Genomic DNA, 25,741 nt, shown 5'->3' on the forward strand with positions numbered 1-25,741 from the left:
AAAATATAATTGATTTTTGTAGAATGCAAAAAAATTAATCACAAACACTGAAAAATTAATTCTTAAACGGTTTTTGATTGACGACAGGAAAATGTACATAATCTTATTGTACATATAAGGAACAATTATCGGTAGTTTTACTAGATGTTAATGTACAGTGTGTATATATATATTGTGTGTATATATATGTACATGTACATATATATACATATTGTACATATGTACATATTGTATACATTTGTAATGTATATGTACACACTATACTATATACATATATATACATATATATGTATATATATGTATATACTTGTTTCTTGTGTGATATACAGTAAAATATAAACAATAACAATAATCCTTTGAATGCAATAAAATATCGCTAAATGACTATAAAGTAGCGATAGTCATACGAGCGTAAGATATTAAAATCAGAATTAGTGTGTATAAAAATAGAAAAATAAGGCAATAATAAATAATAAATAGAATTATATAACGGTTATAAAAAGTATTATTGCAAAGTAGCCAATTTGCAATGTAACTTTATACAGATTGTCTATACAAAACCGAATAACATTCATAATCCAGTTTCTTTCGTAAATTTTTTTTATACAATAAATTTATTCGTGTATTTCTATAATTTTGCGTGTGCGTGATTGATTCTCCAAGTGTGATTAATGAAAACCCATCGTAACCCAAATTAGATATTTATATAATATTCGCATTAGACAGAATTTTTTTGCTTGTAAAGATGAACATTAACGACGATAATATTCATATCAGCTTGACACCACTTTATAGTACGTTCGAACGTTACGCAAAACTCGTGACATTCACATACTACTTCTAATGAAATTAATTGTGTAACATCTGGGTGTGTCTTTGCAGCGATATGATTTTTACGATGTTATGTCACACTAATTACTAACTTCGAGCGCGATAATGAAAATTAAAATGAGATACCGATCACCGTCTATATTCAACTTTTTTTATGTGCATCGACGTTCTCTAACTAAACTAAGCTTTCAACTTGTGAGAATTGCCGTTTTAAATCGACCGTATAATACTATAGCACACGCAGCTCGCGATATTATGTGTGCCGAGGTCTTTCTGATATATCGATAATTATCTACGTATATATTTCATTTTGCTAGCATCCTTCTAATGACAGCCTTTGGTTTATATTATCGACTCTCAGCTTCATTTCCCTGAGTATATCCGTCGCAAGGTCGTCGACAGTGGTATATCGTACTTTGAAGAAATTAAATATATCTACGAGAAACTCGATCACTTGATCCCTAAAATAATGACAAGTGGAATTCAAACTGCCTTCAGGACCTAAAAATCCCCAAACAAGCACCGGCGAGATGTGCTCAGAGATGGAATAGAAATGCGCTAGAAATCCTTGGTCATACGTCAACATTCTTCGTTTACCTGCGAGAACGGACCAGAGCGCAGTGCCTATTGCCTTCAAAAGTAATCGACGATAAACATCAATAAAAAAAAAGGACAATATAAAATTGAGGTACGTACGCACATAGTGTGTACTTACAGTTTCTCGAAAACTGGCTGATATCCATCTATTCTGAATTATCGCTCTGATGGGCGGTGGTGGTTTTTCCACTTCTTCGAACGCATCTAAGAGTATAAAATCAATGAGAACGTCATAGAAGTTCATACACTTGACACCTCGACCGGTTAATTCCTCATCCATTATATTATGATTACGCGGATCTTTCAGGAACTCCAGCATACGCTCGTAATGCAGCAGGTAATCTTTAGGATCCTAATGTACAAGTTTATATCTTTTTCATCAAGAATTTATCGAATTATAAACATTTAAAATATCGTACATATTTTACTTTTTACGTTAAATAACGACACTTTCTTACCCTGTCCGCGTATATAATTAAATCGCTAATAATTTGACGACCCATGTCCGCTATAAACGTCGTCGCTGTGGGTAAACTGAACAGTTTTGTATAGGCTTGACGCAGGCAGTGCACTTTCGCCAAATACTCAACATCCGATCCGCATCTTACAAGTTCCGTGTGCAATCTCCTGTAAAAATATAAAAAGTACATACTGCGTCTGTGCGAAGATGTGCAATTTACAATTCGGCGTTCGAATGGCGATTTGTTACCTGCAAGGAATACCTTGATCTTCGTACTGCTTCAGAGCGGCGTGATACAGTTTCTGTCTTTCAAAGTGTGGAAAGAGTTCTGAGAACTCTTCGAACTCGCGCAAATCCGCCACCTGAAATTAATTTTATGTGAGTTAATTTATCTTGTTTTTGATCAAATAAAAGATAAGACGCATGAAATATACATCGTTCACAATAATATAGTGTGTGTACACAGTTAAAATAGCTGGAAGTGAGTATATAAATAACTTGTTTGAATTGTTATTATCTTTGATATATATTGAGTCATTTAATCTTTGTATATATATCATATAAATATATAGGATTTACTATATTTTAATTATCACGTGTATAACTTACCCCATCGCGTGCAGACTCGAATGATTCTGGTGAAGATGCGGCGTCGGCTTTCTCCTTGATACTAGATAACCGCGCTCCGATGTTCGACGGTTTGTCGAGACTCTCCTCACTTTCATTACGAAATAAAACGGAATGCTGAAATAAGAAGTAAGAAAACAACATGCCAAATTTTTTTCTCTCTCTCTCTCTATGCAAAGATTATCTCGAAAAAAAAAGAAAGAAAAATTATATACTTTGGCTTTCGCAATAATGTGTATTTTATACGTCAACTTTAATTTCTCATTACGGATCTGAAAACTCTGATTGTTCGGAGAAAGTCTTGCACTTCCTATGCCGCTACGTCCGCAACAATTCCCGGTCGCTGGCGTAAGGTCAAGTGACTCGTTGCGTTAATTACCCCCGGAGCGTTTATCATTTAAATTGGATTAATTCTCGTATTTTTTTTTTTTTTTTAACGACAGAAAGGCAATTGATGAATGCTGCAGAATGGAATGACATCGAGAATGACTACTCCGCACTGTCTGCGAAGGACGAACAACAGTCATCGAACCGAGGACCGAATCATACACTTCCCTGAGTCACTGCCGGACGCAGTTTTGGGAATTCTGCTCGGAAACTTCGGGAAAGAAGCCTACTTACCTGATCGAGGAAAAGAAGTTCTGCTTGGTTCTGCATCTGATAGCCCATATCGAGCAATGTTTGGACATCGTGAGTGAACGCCGCGTCGGCTTTTGACGGCAAAGCCAAGGCATCGTTGCCGAGAGTTGAGCTGAACGCGGTGAGCGCATCTTCCCAACAAAAGAGAGCTTTTTCTAATGCCTCAAGACCTAGTGTAGTAAACAACGAATTATTTTAACTTGTGTATTCTTCCTCGTGAAATATTATACTAGTAGGGAAGTGGCCAATTCGAGGCAATTATTTTACTTGATTGAAGCAATCAGTTATACATATAAGTCAGTGAAGTAAACTAATTATTTCGAAATTCATATACAAATTATAAAACTTTCAAAAACACAGTTTTATATTATTTGTATTAGGTTTCAAAAAAAAATGCATATAATAACGAACTACTAATGTTATTGGTATTAATGTTACTGCAAAAAGCACGGGAGTTTATGTGAATTTAAATATGACCAAGTGTGCATAGGTACGTATTTTATTGTATCGTAAAAATATTATTTTTTGTATTATTTTAATAATTTTTTTGCTGTGTAGGAATTTGAAACAAACGTCGAATAAAGACACAACAAATATGCTTTTATTTTTTATTTGCGCACACAAGTAATTATCATTTTCTGGCAAATTTTAATGGTGCGAACAGAAACACTATTCTTGAAAGTTGATACATAAATAACAGTAAAATTTGAGAAAAAGAGAAAAAGAACGAGAGGTCAAGTAAATAAGAGTCATGTGTCTACTTGAGGACGCAGGATCCAAATTCCGAGTCGGTGACGTCACTTTTTCTCTTTCTCTCCATTCAATCTTTTGTAAGTCGTCAGAGAACGTTCATCAATTTGCTAGAACGGAAGTTCGACACACCGTGTTAATTCAGAAGAGCCCTCTCGAAGACAGGCCCATCATCATTTTCAATCTGTGTCGTTACTGTCGCCGTTACTGACAATTATACGATACGTTCAATGAGATCAGAGAACGCCACACGAAAGAGAAGTTCGTTATAATAATGTGAATTTATATATATTTGGAGAGAAGCCATCGCTCAAATTAAATAAAATGTCACGCAACGACGCGAAGATAATTGACAAAGTTGTGAAATATATATCTTAAATGTTTTTTTCTGTCGAAATATATTTCAAAATTTTTGATAAGATACTATAAAGAAATGCACTTGTTAAGCTGTACTAACATTACACGTACACACGTACTTTTTTGTTTATTGGATATATACATATGTGTATTGTGTAGTCATTTGTAGATGTATTTAATCGAAAATGATAAACCATTGATAGCTCGAAATTTTCGTAATTTTTTGTTTTTCTTTACGACAGTAATTTTATTTTTGACTTCAATTACGAGCGAAGAATCCAGGGCACATACACACATATATATATATATATATATATATACGTATATCTCTCCCATTCGTAAAATAGATATGCAAGACCGAACGTGACTTGATTGTTTGTTCCAGTCAGAGTCACGAGCGAAATAAAGATCGCATTCTTGAAATTGAACAAAGAGGAAGAAAGCGCGCGACTGACAAAGTTATAGGTCTGTTTTTGACCCTAGGTGAATGTCTCTTTTATTCCCTGTTCTTCTCTCCTCTCCTTAATTCGAAAGAGGTAGAGAGATCCGTCGCGATCCGTCGCGCATCGACGCAACCATTACACAACCCCTGGACAAGGGGTCGTAAGACACGAAGGGATGCCCCTCGGAAAACGCGGCAGTGCGACGCCGCTGCATACGTCCGGCGGCCCGGCGTCAATAATACCACGGAGTGAGTGACGTAATCGCTAGGTCGGCCGGTCATTGGAGGATGCGTCATCCAATGGTGAGGGGTCGATACGATACAGCAGTCGTGGGGCGCGCGCGCCGCTTTGAAGCTCGCGCGTTTTACGCCAAATACGGATTACCCTTTTCCTTGTTTACGATTTTGCATATCCGAATAATATTCAAAAATCACGTCTGCTATTTTTCGAAATTTATAAACCACATATATTTTTGACGCTGAAAATATAATGGAAAGTTCGTTTCGTCCGAAACGCGTCGGGGAAAAAAACGCGCGCCAACTGTCACAGGGGTGGCCCTAGGGAATTCTCAAGGGAACAATCGTCGAAATTAAACATTACAATTTGTGTAGTCAGGGGCTGGAAATGACATTCCCCGACGTTCATTTCGCGTCGAAATTAAAGCCGGTATTGAATTGGAAATGTTGTAAATCCAAAATTGTACAAGTGTAATTCGAAATATAGAAGCAACGCGTTGAACACTCAACGTGTGACCGTAAATATAAACAAAAATATTCTCTCAACTGCATTGCCACAGTTATCGAGTCGACCTTCTTCGTATTTTGTTTATCCTTCGGCAACGTGATATTTTTTTCTCTGAGAAAAAGACAATCTTCTCCTTTCCGAAAGATTTAAAAGATAGATTATATGAAATTTTTTTATATAAATCTTGTAATCCGTTATAATGGCGCGCGCGGCTAGAGATAGAGGCGCGGGGGACCAATGGGAGTGCGAGAAGGACGGGATGTGCGTCCAATAGCCGTGCGATAAGGATGCACGAACTGCGAAAGAGGGAGAGCACTCGGTGATTCGCGGTGGCGTCAGTTACTCGGCTACGTTCACAGCTTGTCACTTGCTCGCCGTCGTTCGCGCAGCACGCTATCTCCGAAACGTTGTTTTGACGACCGTTGAATTTCGGCTGAACAGAAAGTATAACACAGAAGAGATCCGTTATTTATCCGTACAAATGATCGTTGCCGTCTCAAGATCGTAGAAAAGCCCGTGATACAGATACGGGCGAAAGATCCCTCTTCCCCCCAGTGCTTCCCCGGCGATTTGATACTCACGCACGTTATTTGGATTAAAAGTATCGACGAGAGCACGTTCGAGGACAGAGCCCAAGGTGAGTATATGGAAAATAATCGACGCGACTCTCTGAGACTTTGTCTCAGAAATCTACCGCGGAAATGCGTCCCGTTTTTTTTTTTTTTTTTTGTTAAAGAAATTAAACGTTCCGCGATCAGTACCTACGTGTAACATTTTCGGTCGATATCGATAATTTTGCACGTACAACGCAATTTTACGACGAGTGCCATTTACAGATCAGATACGCGCGAGGTGTGTTTACGCAATTCGTTTTCAGAAAGGATTCGCCTCCCACCCTTTCCTGTCCTTTCCAGGACGTTCTTTCCGCGTCAGCTAGCGTGCACTTCCGCCTGGGGAGTGCAGACTCGGTCTCTTCTCGCGGATACATTTTCATGATGAGACGATCGTTTCGTAGAAAATAATTGACATTTCCTTCGAAGTTTTTTATGCGCGCATATGTGTGAGAATCTTTTTTGAATGCAATTTTTCTTCCTCCCTTTTCTATTTTCGCCGCGACGACAGTGGTGGGTCCGAAAATCGATATTTGATAAAGTCGACGCGTTTTACATCGCACGACGTACTTCAGATTGCAATTCGTTCGAGTGAAAAGAGATATTTTCTCTCTCTCTCTCTCTCTCTCTCTTTCTTTTCTTAAACGCGATAATATTGGTAGAAAATCGCGTTTGAGTTTTCTTTAATAGGAAGAATATCTAACAACTGGGTTTTTGTCTCGTGACTGCTTGTATAGATCAATAGAATCGATTATGACCCCGTTGAATGTCCCCACAAAAAAAAAAGAATCGTATTGTTCCCTCTCCCTCGCAAGGGAACGCATCTATCGTGAGAGAAGATCGGGAGTTCACGAACAATGTGCAGCCTCGGGCAACACCTGGGCGTGTGTATATATATGTATCTTACCTTGTTTATTGCGCAACGCTCGCAACAGTACGAAAAACAAAACTGTAAACAACACGGAGATTTGTAATTCGAGAAATTGCGGCACGCGAAGAGAGTCGAGGTAACTTCGAGTTTTTTAATTCCGAAGAGATATGTACGTACATACGCGCATAATACACTCGATACGCGCACGTCTCGTTGATCACTCGCGGGAGATGTTTGTCCAAAGCGCCGTGAGGGAACTTCACGTCGTCGACATCCATACGCGCGAAATCATACGGGCTCGATCGTGGGATTTAGGCTGGCGTTTCTCGCTTCTCTATGGGGGTCAAGTTCAGAGGTCAATAGCTCCCGGTCGAAGGTGGTTCCTGGCGGTGGTACCCTCGAATAAAAGTGAATGCCGCACGTAAGTGCAAGCGACGACGATAGAAGCCGGTCGTAACACAGAACGCGCGCCGGCAGATCGATGGAGGTGCCTTGGTGAACTTGGAAATTCCCCCTAGCACACGCGCACTTCCTCATCGTTCTCTTTCTCTTTTTCCTGTTCTCTCTCTCGCTCGCGCTACGTTATGGTGTACGCGAGGATAACGCACGCTCGAGTAAGCGCGTACACAACGTACGTACCACGGCCGATTAAGAAACAGGTTATCCGCGACTCGTCACGTCTGTCGCGCGGAATGATTCATGCCGCCTCTCGCATGAACACGTACAGGGTGTCCTGGAAAAAGGACACTCGTTCCTCGAAAAATTGCCGCTCGAATGTTAAATGTCAAGTCTCAATTTTCTCTCAATGTAGTGAAACGCGAAAAGCGCAAATCTACTTAAAAGCTGGGGTAAAACTCGATGACTTGGCGAATTGTGTAGATTTTTCTTCGGCGATAAAGTCCGAGTATTGATTCTCCGACAAGAATACGCCGACGACAAAAGCGAGAGAGATCCCCGCGTCTTGCGCGCGAGAGATCTGGAAGAGATTGAAAAAGTTACATTTTTAATCTATTTTCTTCAAAGCGTAATCAGATAGCTTTGTCAATGTATTGGTCAATTTCTTTCCGGAATAATACACATAAAGATAAAGCGTTTCGTCCCTCTTTCTTTTTTTTTTTTAATCGCGTTCCGTATATCGCACGAGAAGAGAGTTGCTTTTCCCGTTGCGTGACCAGAGATCGTTGATATACAATTACGGATTAATACACACCACGAAGAGTTTCCGTGATAGCCATTGTTGATTACGAAGTTCCTAATATTATTGCATTAAAGAGTCAATTTATCGTGCACGCTAGGTACGTCCGCGTTTCAAGCCTGATAACGGATGCTGAGTAACGTGTTCCAAGGCGAAATGACAAGTGACACCTCGCAGCACGCGAGTAACAATGTGCGTAACGTTCCGAAATCAGAGATCGGGAAAAAAAAGCAGTCCTGGCGTCTTTGCTCAAAACGCGAGAAGAACTGCCACTAGGAAATTTATTTCGCGCAATATATCGCCGCTTGTGATAATTACAGATCGGATAATTGACTTTTGCGGAACTCGCTGCAATTTTATTTGTTCTCTCTGGGCAGGTTGCAATTTTTCACAAATTAGCTGATAACGTATGATTTGCTAGAATTTCAACTAGAACGTTATCACAAGTTGTCGGTCGTTTCTCCGATACGTAATTAACTAGTTTGCTCGTTAGTTTGTTTATCACTCTTCATTTGTCAATTTCTTCTTGTTTTTCTTTTTGTTGAAATATTGGGTCATATATATATCTGTCAAGTTTCACATTTAATGACCTAATATGTTTCCGCTATTATGTCTTTTTTTTTTTATTACTTTTTCATACATTTTATCTGGCATGAAATCTGGCACAAGATCAATAAGAGTTATCGTTTCCGAGGATAAAATATATTGTATGCAAATCTTGCTTTCTCTCTGACGCGCTAAAGTTACATGTTACGTACGTCTGCCAGAATGATCTTGCACTCGTTAAAGTGAAGGATGCGTTACATGATGCATTTTTTACGCAAGCGTGTGACCACGTTCAGTACAATTAATCGTAGGTAGCTACAGAATATAACCTAATTTTCAAGCTGAATTTACGCGAGAGATTTGTGTAATACAACGCGAGCGCGTGTTTTGTGACATAAATATGATTTGCGTTAAAATTGCTCTGACAAATATCGGATCGAGTCACCAAGAGCCATATTTTTGTAACAACGTTACGTTAAATTGCATTAGCAGCGCTTCATTGAACCCGAGTAAACGAATATCGCTGGTCACACGTTCCATCAAAAGGGAAATGTTCAATTTTCCTCGATCGTGGTAATAGATCGTGCAATAATCAATTTTACAACCGCAATTGTGGGACGTTACGCAATCTCAAGCGAAGATTTAAAAAAAAAAATCCATTCCCACCGCAATTCACTGTGATTTATGCAACTCTTGGAGGTTTTCTTTTGAATTCTCCTTAGAATTCTTGGCGTCATTAATCTTTTCTTTTTTTTTTTTACGACGTTGTTCTCTGAATTTAAATTCTGTGTAATTGTAGTTGCAACAGTCGGCAATTGACAATTCTGTGTATTTGTTGTTTTTTTTTCTTTTTTTTCAAATTCAAGTTCTTCTCCAAGCAAATGTGTCGCAAATCGTCGAAAATAACTCGCGGAAAGAATCTCGTAACGAACACACACACACGCCCTACACCGCAGGTGTTGTCTCACGGAGAGCGCGCGAAAACTTTCTCGCCCAACGACGCGTCGATGAACGCAAATTGCCGGCGTAATGAGATACGCGATCAAGTTGGACATTAGGTAATAGTGGCGGTGCCCGCCCCCAGTCGTCAGAGGATGCCTCTCTCGACCCTGATGAGCCTAATAAAAGTGACATCATTACACGCCCCGGCCGCGGCGCGCAACGAGCCTTTAACCCATACGACCGTACGTTCTGATTTTCATAATCTGGTTCACATCATCGCACGCCGCTGGTTCGCGCGACTATCTCGGTGTACCTTTCTCGGTGTCGCACGTCGGAATGTGTCCTTTTCGCGCAATTAGTCGGCGAGCAACAAGGGTGGTGTTTTGTTTTTAGTTTTTCTCATATTTCATCGATCAATTTAGATAGTACCCCCCTCTCTTACTTTCTCTCTGTTTCTCTCTCCCTTTTTTTCTCTTCAGAGGAGGATATTAATATTCCCAGCATCCTTGAGACTACAGTGTTTGCGGGATAGCTCGTGTATTTGCCGTTTAAAATGCGGCGCGTTGAATGCAGCAAACAGCTGACGGAGTGTGTGTGTGTGTGTGTGGTTGTGTTTGATGAAAATAAATCTTCGATTTTCAATGAGACAAAAATCAATCAGCCCGACCAGCGCGCACGTATTATAAAATTATTTTTAGATATTCATTTTTCTGACCACGTCAATAGAGGTATACTTTGTGCGCGATTATATATTGTTGCTGCTACGTCGCACATTGGTTCGCGATTTATTTATAGAGACCAGCCGTGATAATAGAATCGAGTAGGATGGAACTTTACACGCGGTAATAAGCTCTCTCGTTTCTTCCTCGCCAGGACTTCGTCGTAAAAGTAGACCAACAGAGGTCACACTCTGTGTTCTACGAGAGCCACGTCATCGGTCTTACGAACTAGAGAGAATTCCTATTCGGACTCGATGAGAAAAAGCTCAGAGCGATTGTATTCTTCGAGTTCTCGTTTTTTTCGTTTGGATAATATAACGGTCGCGGAAGACAGTAATAATGGTTTTTTTTTTTGTGTAAAACTTCGGTCAAGCGTACGATTCGTCCTACTTTTTTCTTTTTAGAAGATTATTACATATATACGATCCGGATAAACGCGAGATAAATTGTGAAATTCTTGTTCGCGAGCATTGAGTGCATCGAATCGATTAATTAAATTCTCACCGAAAAAATTTATTCTATTCTAGATTCTATCAAGAACATTCTTGAGATTACTTTTTTGTTCTATTCTCTCGTACTCTATTTACTTGATAAAATATACAGATCATTTAAGTAAATTTTCAAAGTCTGATAAAAGGAAAATAATTCAACGATTAAATAAAGAAACGAGATAGAAAAGCAAGTAAGATGAGATAAAGAAGACAAGAGAGATGGCAATGGAGCAATCAGTGTAAATATATCGTAACGATCGGACTTATCAAGCGCAGAGAAACGCGCGTTTAAGTTTCCAATGCAGTAACGACGCCACCACGAATAATCGAGCAACGGAAATGGCTTTAACAATGGCGATGTAGAGACGGTCTCTGGTTGCCCTTGACAGTGACAGATTGTTTGCACGGCGGAGTATAGACCGTGCCATTTTCCGCCCTCGTCTCTTCCGATTCTCCGAGGATGCGGAGACGAGTGGTGAGTGCTTTGCGCACACGTCAACGCACCTGACATGGTTATCGATACCGATTATCAACGTACCGCAACCCTTTGCTCTCGAGATTGTGATCTCCCGCTTTGTGCCGAGAACATGAAAGAGAGAGCAGAAGAGGAATATGTTCTCTTCACAGTTACGGATTAATTAACTACGATTAAAGTCCTCAGGATCATCGTTCAACCGATCGTGCGCAGATAGAGGAGGAAAATGAGAAATGGTGTTGCTCTCTCGAGGTCAATGCGAAACCTTATCGATTTACCGTTCGGCCGAGCGCGCGGTGTGGCCTTCGAGCGTGGAAACTGGCGAGAAAACTCATCGAGCGTTAATTTGAAATCATCGGCCAGCGTAAAAAAAAATGAGAGAGATATATTTATATACGCGCAAGTCGCTAATTATAATACCGAGATCCGATTTCTACACCAAGGGGTTCCACGGTCAGTTGAGCCGCGCGCCGATGATTATTTTGCGAGATTTTTATCGGGGCACGTTAGAAAGTAGGATTTCGTACGTTATACGTACACGAGATACGTAGCTCGGTCGGTTTTCTTTCGTCGACATATCCTTCGCGAGATTTGAAGTGCACAGTCAATACAGATCCGGTCGGCCGGTTAAGACTGGCACAAGCGTAAATATCTGTTGGGCGCAATGACGTAAGACGACGATAACGGTCGGAGGAGCTGACGTTACATTTTGTTCTGTAAAGGTGAGCAGATTGTGGAAAGGTTCGTGTTTCGCTTCGACTTGATCTCTCGAAATATCGTGTCCGTTGCTATTGACGTAATTACGCGAAAATTTTATTTCAAAAAGTCATATTATTGCAATCTTTTGTAAGACACTCGAGTGAACGGGACGAGCGAGAGATGAAAATCACCGGAACTATACTTTTGAGAGATTTCTTTTTATCCCGACCGATCTCGCGAAAGTTTTATACAAACTTCATTCCTTGCGATGGGAATCGCAATGGTCATAACATCACGTCGTATAACCCAATCCTCGCTTGGGATTTGTTTATAAATTGATATTTTGTAATGTGTTTATTTATATTATTTTTTATTGAGCTTCCCATCACGGACAAAAGACTCTTTCCGGTGAGGTCTTTCGACATACCGTCCTAAGTTTATAAGTTGGATATCTCTTGTTAGATTATGCATTAAAGGTCTGGTTTGGTTATATATTGTGTATTTATTTTTCTGACTGACAATTTTCCGCATATAAACAACTCGATGGTCCAGGCGCGCGTAGTTGGTTCTACGCCTAATTTCGTTATCCCGCGATTGTCCTACACTTTGCATCTGAAAGACACACAAACGGTTGGTTTTTCCACATGACTTCCGTCAAAAGGAAAGGAAACACTTTAGACGGATGAAACAACTCTCTTGTGAATGAAAGAAAAATTCGTCAAAGCTGTGTTCTGTCATAATCTTCTCTTTTTCTCTCTCCGCACACACAGACTATCTGGTGAAAGTAAATTTTCAAGAGTCCACCAAATTGTGATGATGCAATGTTGATGCAATACTGAGAGAGAGAGAAAGAGAAAAAGAGAAAAAAATGAATCTGTTTTTTTCTCCCGCAACTCATCTTTCTTCTGCGTTCTTTCTTTCGTTACACTTTTCATTACGCCGCACTTAAGTCGAGTCAACTTAGCCGGACGAGAATAAGCTTTTGTTCTATTGTACGTGCGAGCGACGCTTTCTGAAAAGTATACGCCGACAGACGAGGCGACGACAACGGCGACAATGTGTTTACTTTGCGGCGTCTCACCTTTGTGAGAACCATCAGAATTTTTTTATTTTTTTTTTTTTGTTGTGTTGTCGCCGCGCCTAGGTTGAGAGACGTGTGTGAGGATTTTGTCTCAGTGGTTTTTTTTGGTCTTTCTCCCCTTCTTCTTACTTCGCACGTGCTAAGAACGGCGGCACCCGCCTCTCTCGACTGACTGCAGCAGCAGCCTCGGTTGCAACACAGAGGGTGCGCGCGGGGGTGTTATCATGGTAACGGCTGATAGTGCAGCGCGCGCGGGAGCGGCACGGCGAAAATCGATATCTCCCTCATTCTGTATTCCGCGGGGGCAAGGGCATGTTCTCTATCCGCGTTCCCTCCCCCGTACACGAACGTGTGTCCCCGCAGTTAGGCCGTTGTTGCCCCCAATGCGGGACACGCGCGCGATCACATCCCGACGATCCTGCGGTCGACAGAGAAAATATCGGAAGTCACTGTTACGCTTCTGTTTTTTTTTTTATTTTTTTAAATATTTTTTTATAAGAGCAATTTCTGTCGCCTGAGGAATAGAATTGAGTTTTCTTTTTCAAGAACGTGCACTTTCTCTTAAATTGCGCGCCGACGGTATACCGTCGTAATTCATTGTGAAAGTCAATTATCTAATTTCGAGAGATAATTTCGCTGCCGCATACGTTTCACCGGTAAATATTAATATCTCTAAAGATTGCCTTTTCTGAAAAAAAAAAGATGCAAAATAAACGTCAAGTACGTGTTTTTTGAAAAGTGTTGCTATATACCATTGCTAAAGTTTGTAAATATTTTCACTTTCTCCGCGCAAAATGTTGAAAAGAAAAACACACTTAAGTAATCCGATAATGACGTGTTGTTTCGCAGCAGACGTTTACACACAGAGAGGAGTCATAAAAAAACGTTTAACAAATTATAAACGTTCGGATCGTGGTTGTGTTGCACACTAGATTATACCTCTATTCCTATATTCGCGAATAATCGATGGGAAATCGGGGTCGCTACTTCCCTCCCTTCTTTTTCCGCCGTTAACCGCGTTTATTTGTAATTGATCACGCGAATGTAAATTTTTGAATTATCGGAAAACCTTTTGTTATTTCGGGAACAATGATCTCTGATGGGGTCACTAATCAATTTACCATCTCTCGCCGAAAATACCTTCTGTATCGAAAACGCTTGAATAATTTTCTCTCTCTTGTTCTTCGAAAACAATGATCATCGATTATTTGGCTTTTATTCGTCATATTTTTCCAAAGAAAATATTTTAAAATTTCAGATAATGAAACGACGTTTATCTTCATGATATGAAAATATCACATTGCGGATATGATAGTTGAAAGAGGGTCTCGTTCGTCGAGTGTGTTTCGGCCGTCGTACCGGGCTTGCCGAAGTGTGCGTTTATCGCTCATTGGTCTCAATTAAATAAACAAACGTTCGTCAGGGTCACGTATAAAAGTCGTCTGTGCAGTTAAGGCCAGTAGGTCACCGGGGAAGCGCATCAAACGTTTGTAACGCGCGAAATGTAACGAACAGCGTGTGTGTTGCATGACGCGAAGGACATTCTACTTCAGCAAACAGCGGCGTCTTGCAAGTTTCTCGGCTTCTGCCGGCTTTGATACGTTCGATACGCTTGTCGTCACGATAAAACTCTCACAACCACAGTCTTTCTTTCTCGTGCCCGTTCCACGACCGGTATCGCGCGCTGAATATCAATTTCTGCTACTGCAATTAGATTCCCTCCTTCTCTATTATTGTAGAATCGCATATACGGAGTGAGAATGCAACAACGCACAAAAGAAACGTGAGATCGATTCTATCTCGCTTCGCGCACAAATTGTCAGTTGAGTCTTTGTTGACTTCAAGTTCGACTCGTCATCCTGTCGATTCGAAGAGGCAAACAATGATTGTTCGACGTAGACACTGCGAACACTTCTTTTATCTACTATGTTCTTTCTTATCTTTCATATTCTTTTCATTCAAAACTATACTTGCGAGTATTTTTACGCGACTCTGTTAAGGCAAGATAATTAAAAACGGACACGCACGGTGTGTCCGTGTCTTGACTCAATTAATCCGCGAGTCTATAATTCTAGTTCTTGAATTACGTCATTTACGGTCGCTGCAAGGTTACAATGCATGCGTGAAGTATATACGATCTGTTGCAGATCGCGAGACTGACACCCACGCGCAATGCGACTTTTATTGCTAGAGAAAAAAGAAACATCTGTATGTAATGTATAAATATCTGTGCCGCCACACAAACCGTTTCTCGTGTATTTGTACAATACAAACGGAAACAGGATCCTCGCACAAGCACGACATTGCGAGAGAGAATACGCGCAGAATACGAGTTTTCGACCTTCGCCGCGATTTTTCGGTCTAGTGTGATGCTTGAAATTCTACACGATCTATAAAAAAAAATGGATCCGGTTAAAAAGAAAAAAAAACTGCCGTGCATAGCTCGAATCACTTTCTGAGATTAAATTTGCGACGCGATTGCGTAAGTTTTGTTTTTCTACTCTTCAATGATCTCAAAATCGTTCCGATAAAATAACGAATAAAAATTTATGTATAAAGAGTGTTTGTATATAAGTTAAAAATAGAATAATAAAAAAATAAAAAAAAAAAAATGAAAAATAGTAAGATGAAAAGAAGAACTGTGACGGCCCGATATCTCGGCGAGCGTTATTACGTTTCAAACTGTTGCAAGCGTCCGCGAGATGCTTGAAAATGATAAATATAAAATTACACTTGCGTATATCTGTGTTCTCTCTCGGAGAATCGCGTTACATGTTGACGCGAACAAAATCAAGTCTCGCCGTTTCTGTTGGCTCTCAACAACAAACGCATCGTGAATTAGCGAATCAAATGTAAATACACATCTTTATACGTGGTTCGCGTTTTTTAATATCATTTATCAAAGACGAGAGTGACGAGTCACGACACTCCGCGCGTTTCGACACGTGTTTACGATTCCGACAATGCCTTAAACCGGTTAGAAGTCACACCGTTGGTTAATTTACTTACAGACTGACACACGCCACAAGCGAAGAAGCGAGTTTTACAGCCGTTCTATGAGCCGGTCCAAGTTAAATGGCAATAAATCTGCACACGCACACGTCATCGCGCGAAGTCGAGTTCCCCGCGAGAGTAGTTATACAAGAGTCAATGTCGGCGTAACTTTGTCGCGAGTCGCCTCTTTGCTCGAGCATCACAATGAAAAGCCGCTCGGCCAAATGAGGGCAAATTCGTGCGAAGTCGTGAGGCGGCAATAAATTCGCCTTCCAGAGTCGCGCGACGTGTCGTCGTAAAATTCACACCTCAACGCGTGGACGACGACGTGTTTTGCTCGTCTTCGCGGCAGGACGCGCTTGTCGTTGAAACCCACGAGAATCGAGTCGAGCGATCGGCGCGAAAGAAAAAAAAAAGTAGACGGTACGGATTTAACGCCGATGGAATTCGCGGGCTAACGGGACTTCTTGTACGCCGCGAGTGTAGAGCGCGCGTATAAAACGAGATTACACCTGACCGATTAGTAGCGCGAAACCGGTGCGAGTCTATATTTGAACTGATGCGCGTGTGACGGGAATGTGACAACAGAAAGGGAAAATTACTCGTTATTGTCTTGTTTTTTTTCTTTTTTTTTTTGCATATTTGTATTTATGCGGAATGTGCTTTTTTCCGATAAACGCGCGCCGACGTAACGACGGTTGACTGAAAGCGGAGTGAAATTAAAACGCGGTTGCGTTATATATCGTTGCGTTTTTCGCTCCGCTGACGTGTCATTTATGCAGATTTTATTTCGCCGGTAATTGCATACAGTCGGCCGTTTGGCATTTGCCGCTGGCTTTTTAAATTGAATTGAACGGTCACCGCCGACGCGTCCTCGAAATTTTGTGTGATTTCATTTCTTGTTTACATAGACCACGGGAACCGATTGAAACGTGAATATTTCATGATTCCACCCGAATGTTCGTTTTTTCAAGTCACGGACTCTTTGCGCAATCCGATGTTTCTCTGTTGTAATGACACTCAAGAATGACGATGTGAAGGAGCGTTACAAAAGCCAGAAAGTGTGAGAAAAAAAAAACGAAACCAGACCTGCGAGCAATTGTGCGAAATAGTCTGAAAGTTATCAGTTGCGACGAATCTCTATTCGTCTCTCTCTCTCTTTCTTTGTCTGACAATTGGAGCGATGCCATCGCGACAATAACGTGCCGACAATGATGGTTTCCGCGGAACTGTGACAACAACGTGAGCGGAAATGTTTTGTCAGCGGGGAACGGAATGATTGACCGGCGTGCGGAGAGAATTACCGACACTTGCGAGTAAATATTGATAAACGCGTTAAACACCGTATCGCGTTTCTTACTAACCTCGTTGATACGGTATGACGAAAATTAATTAACAACTAGAATTGCAAGCAAGTTATTTGCAAAAGATCGTTGACGCAAAATATAAATTGCTTCAGTCGGAAAGAAATTAGTTTTGTATTCTATTTGCAAATCTGCTCAATTTTTTTTCCAAACACGTAACTCGTTTTCATTAAATATGTCGACACGTGTGTGTCACACGCTACTTTCTACCTCAAGAGCCTCGTGTTTTCTATTTTTTCTCTCTCTCTCTCTCTCTCTCTCTCTCTCTGCTTCTCACAGTATTATTAACATCGAACCGTCCTATTTCAATTGCCAATCTTCTGATAAACCGATGTCATTAATCTTCTATCCGCTGCAATATCGTACGCATTACTATGGTATCGCGGAGACAACATTGCAGTTGGTCACGCAGAGTTCTAAACAAGATTCCAATAAACTTGGATATTATTTTTGTTTTATATATTCTTTTTTGTGGCCGCTCACATCTATTATCGATTAATCGAAAGGAGGACAAAAAGCGGGTCGACGAGATGTAATATCGAACTTCGGTTTTCTCGGAATTTGAAATCCAATGCGGAAAAACCGGTTTAATATGATATTCCTTAAAGCGATCACACGAAGTTGGACTACGGTTTAACAGAGCGAACCGAAATTCCTCTTTTCTTTTGTCTTCCGCTCTTGTGTCATCGGAGAAGCACTTCTCCTTTCATTTCTCGTCTCTCTCGCCTAATCCTAATAGCGGATATTTAAATGCGCTTGACCTTTTGCCGATCTTTTATCTCTCTCTCTTTTGTCGCTGCACAAAGTGACACACACACACACAAACCTGAAGGCACGTTTTCCCTCGGGAGAGAGACTCTACGAGAACGAGAGTGCGGAAGTCGAGCGCAGTGTGAAATGAGCATTATCATCACGTAAACGGATATGCCACGGAACCGTTACGGTTACTTGAAGCCGATACACCGGGTGCATGAAGCGAGTGCGGTAGGCGCCGAGGTCTCTTGCGTAGTCATTGTCCACAAAACTGTTTCGTATTACCACCTCGGTTCGCAAACTTCATCTATGGTTTACATCAATTGAGCGAGCAATTTCACAACGCATCTTTATAGCTACACCACATTGTGTATGTGTGTATTTACTGTGCTCAACTTGCACCGTTGCTCTCGCACGATCAAGTTGATAAATTAACGAAACTTTTATTTTAATTTTTATTTTGGCTAATTTTATTCGATATATTTGTGACAAAAACTTTACTTTCAATATCAAAAAATAATCAGCATTTTCTTTTAGTTTCTTTTTAATTGTTTTAAGAATTATTGCAAAAATACGCGTGTGCTGTGGTTACGTTTTTTTTTTTATTTTTATTTTTTGCAAAGCGAACATCGTCGGAAAGAACGCTCGAGTTTACGTTTCCTTCTCGTTTGTTTGCCGGACGAACCGAAGCGAAAACACGTTAGCAGCAGGAGCAAAACCGAGCCGAGGTCCAGTTATACTCGGGGTCTCGTGTTAAAGACACGCTCGGTATAGTAAGCGGAAACGTAATCACAAAGCCTGAGGGCCGGTAGCAGCCTCTCTAACTCGCTGCTCTATGCGCTATACGAGTGCGAAGTTAGCACAAACGTGGATATGTAGCGCGAAACTATGCGTGATAGGTGGTTTTTTTTTGTGTTGCCGGCGCTATCGTAACGCAATTAATACGTTGTAGGGAGAAGGTGTGCCCTGTTGCGTGTAATCGCCGGAAAATCGCGCACATTTTTTGCATAGCTCGGTCGCATAGCCGACCTGGTGGTGGAAAAATAGGGAGAAACCAGAAAGGGAGAGCGGTGTTTAACCCTTTGCACGGCACGGCACGGCCGCTTTGCAAGCCGCTTTCCTTTGAAGCGATAATTCTCTCTTCGCAGTTTGTACGCTGTTAGCGAATTTTATATTTTTCTGAATTTCTGTAAAAACTTTCACGTGAAAAGTAAATTCGAGTTCACAAAAAGGTGTGAGCATTACGTCTACGGATTTGCGCAGTCGGGGGAACTTGTCTTCGCTATTGCCGTGCGTTGTCATACGTCACTGACTCCGTCTAGGAGCGAGCGGATAGCTCTCGTCTCACCCGCGTCAAATCTCAATTGCAGATGCAGCAGAAGAACTACCTCGCCTTGGGACTGCTCGGCTGCGTCCTGTTGTTGTCGGGGACCACCGCGGACATCAGCGTGTACGTAACGTCCAAGTACATTCACCAACCGCTTACGTCGACCACGCTCAAGTGGCTGCCAGTGGCGCACTACGACCCGAACGGATCGAAGGAGATAGTCATCGGCGGCTTCGAAAACGTGCCAGATGGCGAAGGTGCGACATAACGCCTTATTATTATGCGCCTCGCATTGTCTTCAACATTACCGGACGGCAATTACATCAGTCAATTATACTCATTCGTATTAATTCATTCTTCGTCGCTAGAATTAAGTTCGAACACAAATTAGACTCTTCTCAGTGTTAATAATAATTAATTAAGCCCATCCGATTGTTTTAATAATGTGTAATAATATGTTATTATTAATATTACAAAACTTTTACACACACGCGGCACAAAACAGACACTTACGCCAATCAAGCGGATAAATCCGAGGCGAAGAAACGGCCGCTCTACGTGTGTCGTGCGATGCACAGCGGCGTCTGGGTGGCCGGCACGCAGAAAGATAAGGACACAACGTGCACGGTGACGTTACACGGTATGGTGAGGCCGTTTGAGAAGTACGAGTTGCTGGAGAACGTTGACGCAGCCGCGCGAATCTCTTGGCTACAATGGGACAAGTACACGCAGCTTCATCTAGGTACGGTGTACGTGGAGAAGAATGAACTGATCGCTCGATACGTCGTCCCGAAAACTGACAAAGAACCGCGATACAGCCACTATATAGGCACGCTCACCATGACCGAAAATTACCCTAACAACATCGTCTACGTGACCGAGGTGAGAATCTTAGCTTCAATGTTGGTCGATTTAACGATATGTCATAGCCGCAGTTGTGTATTTATCGAGACAATCGTAATTCACTGACGCTCGAGACTCTATTCTTTTTTTTTTTTTTTGTTTTGTAGGACGGTAGGGAAGAATCCGCCAAAGAAGGCGAGCTGTTGGTAGAGACCGAGCCGATCCGTTACGAGCTGAGCGGCGTTAAACTCAACTGGTCTAAGAAGCGCGACATCAAGCGCGTACCTCGCGTGCTCAACCAGGCGACAATCATGAATCACAGACAGGAAAAGGCAAACATGGCAGAGGCTTGTAGTTATTCGTACAAGTACTCGGTCTATTGGGGCCGCAGGTACGCTATTCTGAACGGTCTGAGTACCACAATTAAGCTGGCCAACGGCACATCCTTGCCGAACATAACGTGGGGCATGCATGTCGAGCAGAATCGCACAGATGTTTACACGTGAGTATTCCCATAGAATTGCACGGTAGATCAGTTCAACAATAGATTATAAATTCTAACATGTAATTTTTGTTTTAATTCTAAAACATGATGCAAAGTATCAGTGAATTCGAATAAATTTTTATTTCTCTCTATAACTTTATTAAAATTTCGTTTACGTTGCATAATCACAAAGATCCAGGACAAGTCCACTTTCTCGCCTCGCATTTGATAAGTCAAAAAGAAATAATCTCAAAGATTAATTGCACGAACATTCCACTTGTCATAACTGGAATGAACGTACGGTCTACAACGGCGTCCGTAATCTCATCTGCACATCTATGTAATTACATATAATTAGAAGATAGGTTTATTCTGCAACGTGTAACCGCGCGCGTTTCTCTTTCTCTCCTTCTCTCTTTTTCCGTCTCTCTATCTCTGTAGCCCTCCGAGTACTTCATTGCTTCCTGTGTATCATTGAAGTTAGCGCGCGGCGGAGAGTCTGGAGTGCACTTTGCACGGAGACTTCGTGCTACCCTTTCCCGTTCGCCATGCCCCAGAATACTCCGCAGCGCGCGGCTTAAGTGATACTTCAACGCAACGCAATTACGATATGCCTGTGCATCAGATCCGCGCGCTCCGCTTGCATTGCGCGACGTTTGTGTAGCCAATGCTGCGCAATGTGCTAACGTATTTGTTTCAACTCGGTTTGATCGCGGCGTTTTTCAAAATAAGATATAGATTCAAGTAGGATGTAAATTTAGATTGATTTTAAGTAAATTGTTCTCTTTCCATATGAGAAAAGTACGTTCTATTATTAAGAGATTTGTACGAGGAGATAAGTTTTATTTTGACCATGTAAACTCATGTTGCAGTGTCTCAGTCACCTTAGAGCCTGGCACAGGTGTAAATGTGACTCTGAAGGCTAACTACACGGAAATGGAGGTGCCCTATACCGCTACATTGATCTCGCATTATGAGGACGGTATGGCAATGTCGCGCGTGATCACCGGCATTCGTCAAGAAGAATCGTTGTTCGACGTCATTCCGGAATTCGGACCCATCTATTTTCTAAGTAACTTTAGTCTAGTACCGACAACCGTTGCACCGCCTACTACAACCGAGCTGCCGACCACGACAACGACGACGACAACAACGATGATATCGACGACACAGGAGACAAGCAGGACGACATATCGACACCGCCAGACAGACATGGATCACGATGAGAATTCAATCAAAAAGACAGATCTGTCCAGCATGCAAAGCGACGACGGCGGTCCGGTGCCGCTTAAGAACAAGGTAGATATGGCCTATGGCAAAGCCGCCACGTTCAAGTCGACTCTGGTAACGCTCGTCGCACCGTCGTTGCTATTGCTTATCCTCCACAGAATCACGTGAAGATCTGATTCACGCGTGTCCTATCCATTGTCCTTAATGTTAAAAAATTCCTAAAATTCCCGCGCAATAGTAATATAATAATATAACCCACAGTAGGCGAATACAAAAAAAAAAAAAAATTAAAAAAAGAAAAAAAACCTCTGAGAAAAAAAGAACAAAAATATACGCTGAAGAAAACTGTTGCAATTTCGTACGTAGCGATTATAACGCGAATAAACCTTCTTATTTTGGACACACCGCTCGACCGCGATCGGCATAGCGGTATATACCGATATATGCTTGCCTTTAAACAAAAAACTCAATATCTAATAATATATATATGATATATGTAAATCTACATTATTATATATATTTATTTCTCTCTTGGATAGAGAGATAATTGTCTTCGCGATGAGAACTTGTCACGAAGATGAGTTTAAGTACAAGTGAAAAAGGAGAGAGAGATTGCAGTGAGAGATGCGTCAACTTTGACAGAGATGAGTCAACTTTGATCGAAGCAAAAAACGTTTAACGTTCACTCATTATCTTGTTAAACAGCCGATCGCGAAACTGTTACATTCCGTCTTTTTCTAATCTCCCCGCTGTGAATCGACTCTCCAGCTATGATGTATGTCCTATGCCTTCGCAAAATAATCTAATTCTAGATCCTTTAGAAAGACACTAATCGCTTTAAAAAATGATAGCATTCTTTGTATCTAAAGAAAGAGAGAGAGAGAGAGAGAGAACAGAGAGAAAGAAGTAACTGATGCGAATAATGTCTTGGATAAAGTAATAGCGTCGAGTCGGAAAATGAATAGAAGTTAAGCAACCGAAAGAAAAATGATCGCAAGACACGCGAGTTAATTCAGCGCTACGATATATTTTTGAGATTGCCGTATAATTTTAGAAGATTGTAAAATTTATATAAAGATAGCAAGTAAGAGAAATAACATATATAGAGTGTAAAAGTGGATGGGTACACAATGTCGCGGGTAATTAAACTAATTCGCTTTGTGTTTTAAAGTTATTTCGAAACAGTCGTACAAAACCACACAATGCATAAAGTGATTAATACGATAATCACATCGAGAGGATGTAGACATACAGAATTATTTTCAAAATACTTGCATAAGATATACTTCGTACAATATAAATCTAAAAAATTTTTTTTTTTTTTTTTAATCTTAAACGAAGTTGAATAAATAAATTCGTACCCGTCTCTTGCCAGTGTAAAGTGATAGGATTTGCAGGTTTCCTAGAGTATTGTTGAAGAAGATTGTAAAAACAGAAGAAGGATAAATGAAAACAGAAACCATTGGTATATATATATATATATCTTAATACTTTGTTACTAAGAGAGGATAGAATATTTTGGTACGCGTGCGAAATATAATAATATTGAGTTCGATGTTTCGCGGGAAGCATTTTGTTCACTTGAAAAGACTAAACGATGAGATAATTTATCGTTTTTCACATACACAAGATTGCGTTACCGGCGTTTTTTTTTTTTTTGTTTTTTTTAATCTACGTATGTATATATAAAATATGTATTTCTATTACATGAGATATATTATAGTCGTAACTGTGTAGTAAAATGCTTATTTATACATATAACATGATTTTATAGATATTTTCTCTATCGATAGTAGCGTTACAAAGGTACAATTATATTTTACTATTACATCGTAATGGTGTTAGAATTAGCGCGAAGCACTTTTATTTTGGACTAAAATGTCTCCCGTATCTCAAACGACGTTTCTCGACGTCGAAGCCTAATCACGCCTGTTGTGATATTCAATAAAAATTTTACGTAAACACACGACATAAGAAGGAAGGAAAACGTAAGTACACTGTTGAAACGATAATCAATTACGAGAGAAAGCAATAAATTCGTTGCGAGATCGAAAGACTTGTGTGTTCGAAGAACCAGTCAAAAAACAAAATAAAGTTATGTGTGCGGTATTTCCTCGATATTCCGTATGAACTCTTGAGAAACGGTAAAAGATAATGGCGTGTATAAGTTAGAGTAAATTTAAAGGTGAAGGACGCTGTACGTTCATATTGGTCTGTGAGCTCGTAAATCTATTTCTCAGTAATTGCTTTTTGACAACTCATCCTGCCGTTAGGCAGACTAAATAAATGTTCTAAGCTAATTATTATCGGCATCAGTAAAGCCAAGAACTGTTCTAAAGATATATCTGTATTCATCACAGATGTATTATTTGTGAATATATTACTGTATTGTACATTATCATGTAAATATAAATAAATGCTATGTACATACAAAAAAATCATCTAGACAGCTAGTGCTGCCAGTTTTTCCTTGAACATCACGAGTGAACAAATTTAGAAAACTCAACCGAGAAAAACAGACTGCATATTTTTATTTGCAAAAGTTATTAACAATATTCTGTACACATAAGAGAGAATCATGTTAGCGTTAAAAAATAATATGATAGTATTTTTTAATTACTGAGAAAGAGTGTTATCAATTTCAATCAATGATTTCTTATTTGATAACTCAAAGAGTATGTAATCTAGTTTCCAAAACATCTTTAATATCTTTTCAGCAGAAGATTTTAATATCATATGTATTAGCTATTTTATATATATATATATATATAACAATTATATATCCCAAAACTGTAATAATAATAATAATAATAAAATGTCTTGAGACTTACCAAGGACACCATATTGTTGCGGAGTAAGTCTTACATCTTCATCCACACCTCCTGGCACAGAAGAAATGAGCGATGCACGATCGCTAATATGACTTCTAGTACTGGCCTCACTTCTTCTTGCCCAAGATGCCTGTGACAATGCATCTATATTTTTCACCAACAAGAAACATTAAATTGTTTTATTATAAACTTCAATAGCTTATAAATACACATGTAAAAATTATTATTGTGTGTTTAAAATCAGTTTATATTATATAAGCTGATTTATATAATATAAACATGACAATATATTATAACGATAGTATGAGAGAATTACCAAAATTGGAATTTTTGAAACTTGCTAATCTTGTTTTGAAGTGTCTCCGAGAAGGCGGCAAGGGATGTCTTCGTCGTCTTTTCAAAAATTGCGCCAATCCGCCTAGTAATACTGAACCACCAGCAAAGCAGATAATAAAGATCTGAGAAAATATATGCACACACTTAACAGGCATACACTTGTGCGAGAGATGGATTTGAATCATAAACAATAATATTATTACGTAGACAATACACTTTTATCGGACTTTTTGCATTATTACATAATGATCTCAAATGTGCATTTAATGAAAATGTATTTACTCTAACCTCTCAAAAGTACCGATAACTTGCTCTAACCTTTTGTGTGCGGGACAAATGTATCGCCGGTAATAAAGCTATGTAGCGCTGATATAACGCGCTGTAAAATTGTCGTATATTGAAAACGGACATTGTCATTCACTCAGTTACAAACAGTATTAACCAAATTTTCAACTCATCCATGAAGCTCGACTCGACATCACTGTCAACCACAGCCATCAA

At 40.2% G+C, this 25,741-nt stretch overlaps 2 protein-coding genes across 4 annotated transcripts; one reads left to right on the plus strand and one right to left on the minus strand.

Annotated features, from left to right (window-relative positions):
• Window positions 1-313: 313 nt before the first annotated feature.
• On the minus strand, window positions 314-25,741 carry LOC109854246 (mitoguardin). Its single transcript, XM_020427133.1, has 9 exons — window positions 25,559-25,741; window positions 25,221-25,362; window positions 24,905-25,048; window positions 3,137-3,324; window positions 2,498-2,632; window positions 2,138-2,250; window positions 1,887-2,055; window positions 1,547-1,780; window positions 314-1,462 (listed from the first exon to the last, which is right to left on the minus strand). Exons 1-9 carry the CDS (start codon window positions 25,655-25,657, stop codon window positions 1,145-1,147), a joined length of 1,542 nt encoding a protein of 513 aa, XP_020282722.1. The 5' UTR covers window positions 25,658-25,741; the 3' UTR covers window positions 314-1,144.
• Window positions 5,800-24,817, plus strand: LOC109854247 (protein unzipped). Of its 3 annotated transcripts, none has more exons than XM_020427135.1 (5): window positions 5,800-6,085; window positions 19,560-19,773; window positions 20,022-20,398; window positions 20,527-20,861; window positions 21,716-24,816. In XM_020427135.1, the coding sequence occupies exons 2-5, from the start codon at window positions 19,560-19,562 to the stop codon at window positions 22,239-22,241; spliced, it is 1,452 nt and encodes a 483-aa protein (XP_020282724.1). In that variant the 5' UTR covers window positions 5,800-6,085; the 3' UTR covers window positions 22,242-24,816. The 3 variants fall into 3 exon arrangements, with proteins under 3 accessions (XP_020282724.1, XP_020282723.1, XP_020282725.1); XM_020427134.1 differs by lacking the exon at window positions 5,800-6,085 and adding an exon at window positions 9,919-9,988; XM_020427136.1 differs by lacking the exon at window positions 5,800-6,085 and adding an exon at window positions 19,336-19,479 and having other exon boundaries at window positions 21,716-24,817.

This window comes from Pseudomyrmex gracilis, unplaced genomic scaffold (assembly GCF_002006095.1).
Source record: "Pseudomyrmex gracilis isolate BER0280 unplaced genomic scaffold, ASM200609v1 scaffold_62, whole genome shotgun sequence".
NCBI lineage: Eukaryota > Metazoa > Arthropoda > Insecta > Hymenoptera > Formicidae > Pseudomyrmex > Pseudomyrmex gracilis.

Excerpts from the sequence above, each read along its gene's own strand:
- LOC109854247 (XM_020427134.1), top strand. The coding sequence starts at position 9,950 with ATGTGTCCTTTTCGCGCAATTAGTCGGCGAGCAACAAGG. Across the intron at positions 20,399-20,526 it reads ACATCGTCTACGTGACCGAG|GACGGTAGGGAAGAATCCGC; the intron begins GTGAGAATCTTA and ends TTTGTTTTGTAG. Across the intron at positions 20,862-21,715 it reads AATCGCACAGATGTTTACAC|TGTCTCAGTCACCTTAGAGC; the intron begins GTGAGTATTCCC and ends CTCATGTTGCAG.
- LOC109854246 (XM_020427133.1), bottom strand. The coding sequence starts at position 25,657 with ATGACAATGTCCGTTTTCAATATACGACAATTTTACAGCGCGTTATAT. Across the intron at positions 25,049-25,220 it reads TTTCAAAAATTCCAATTTTG|ATGCATTGTCACAGGCATCT; the intron begins GTAATTCTCTCA and ends TGAAAAATATAG. Across the intron at positions 2,251-2,497 it reads TCGAGTCTGCACGCGATGGG|GTGGCGGATTTGCGCGAGTT; the intron begins GTAAGTTATACA and ends AATTAATTTCAG.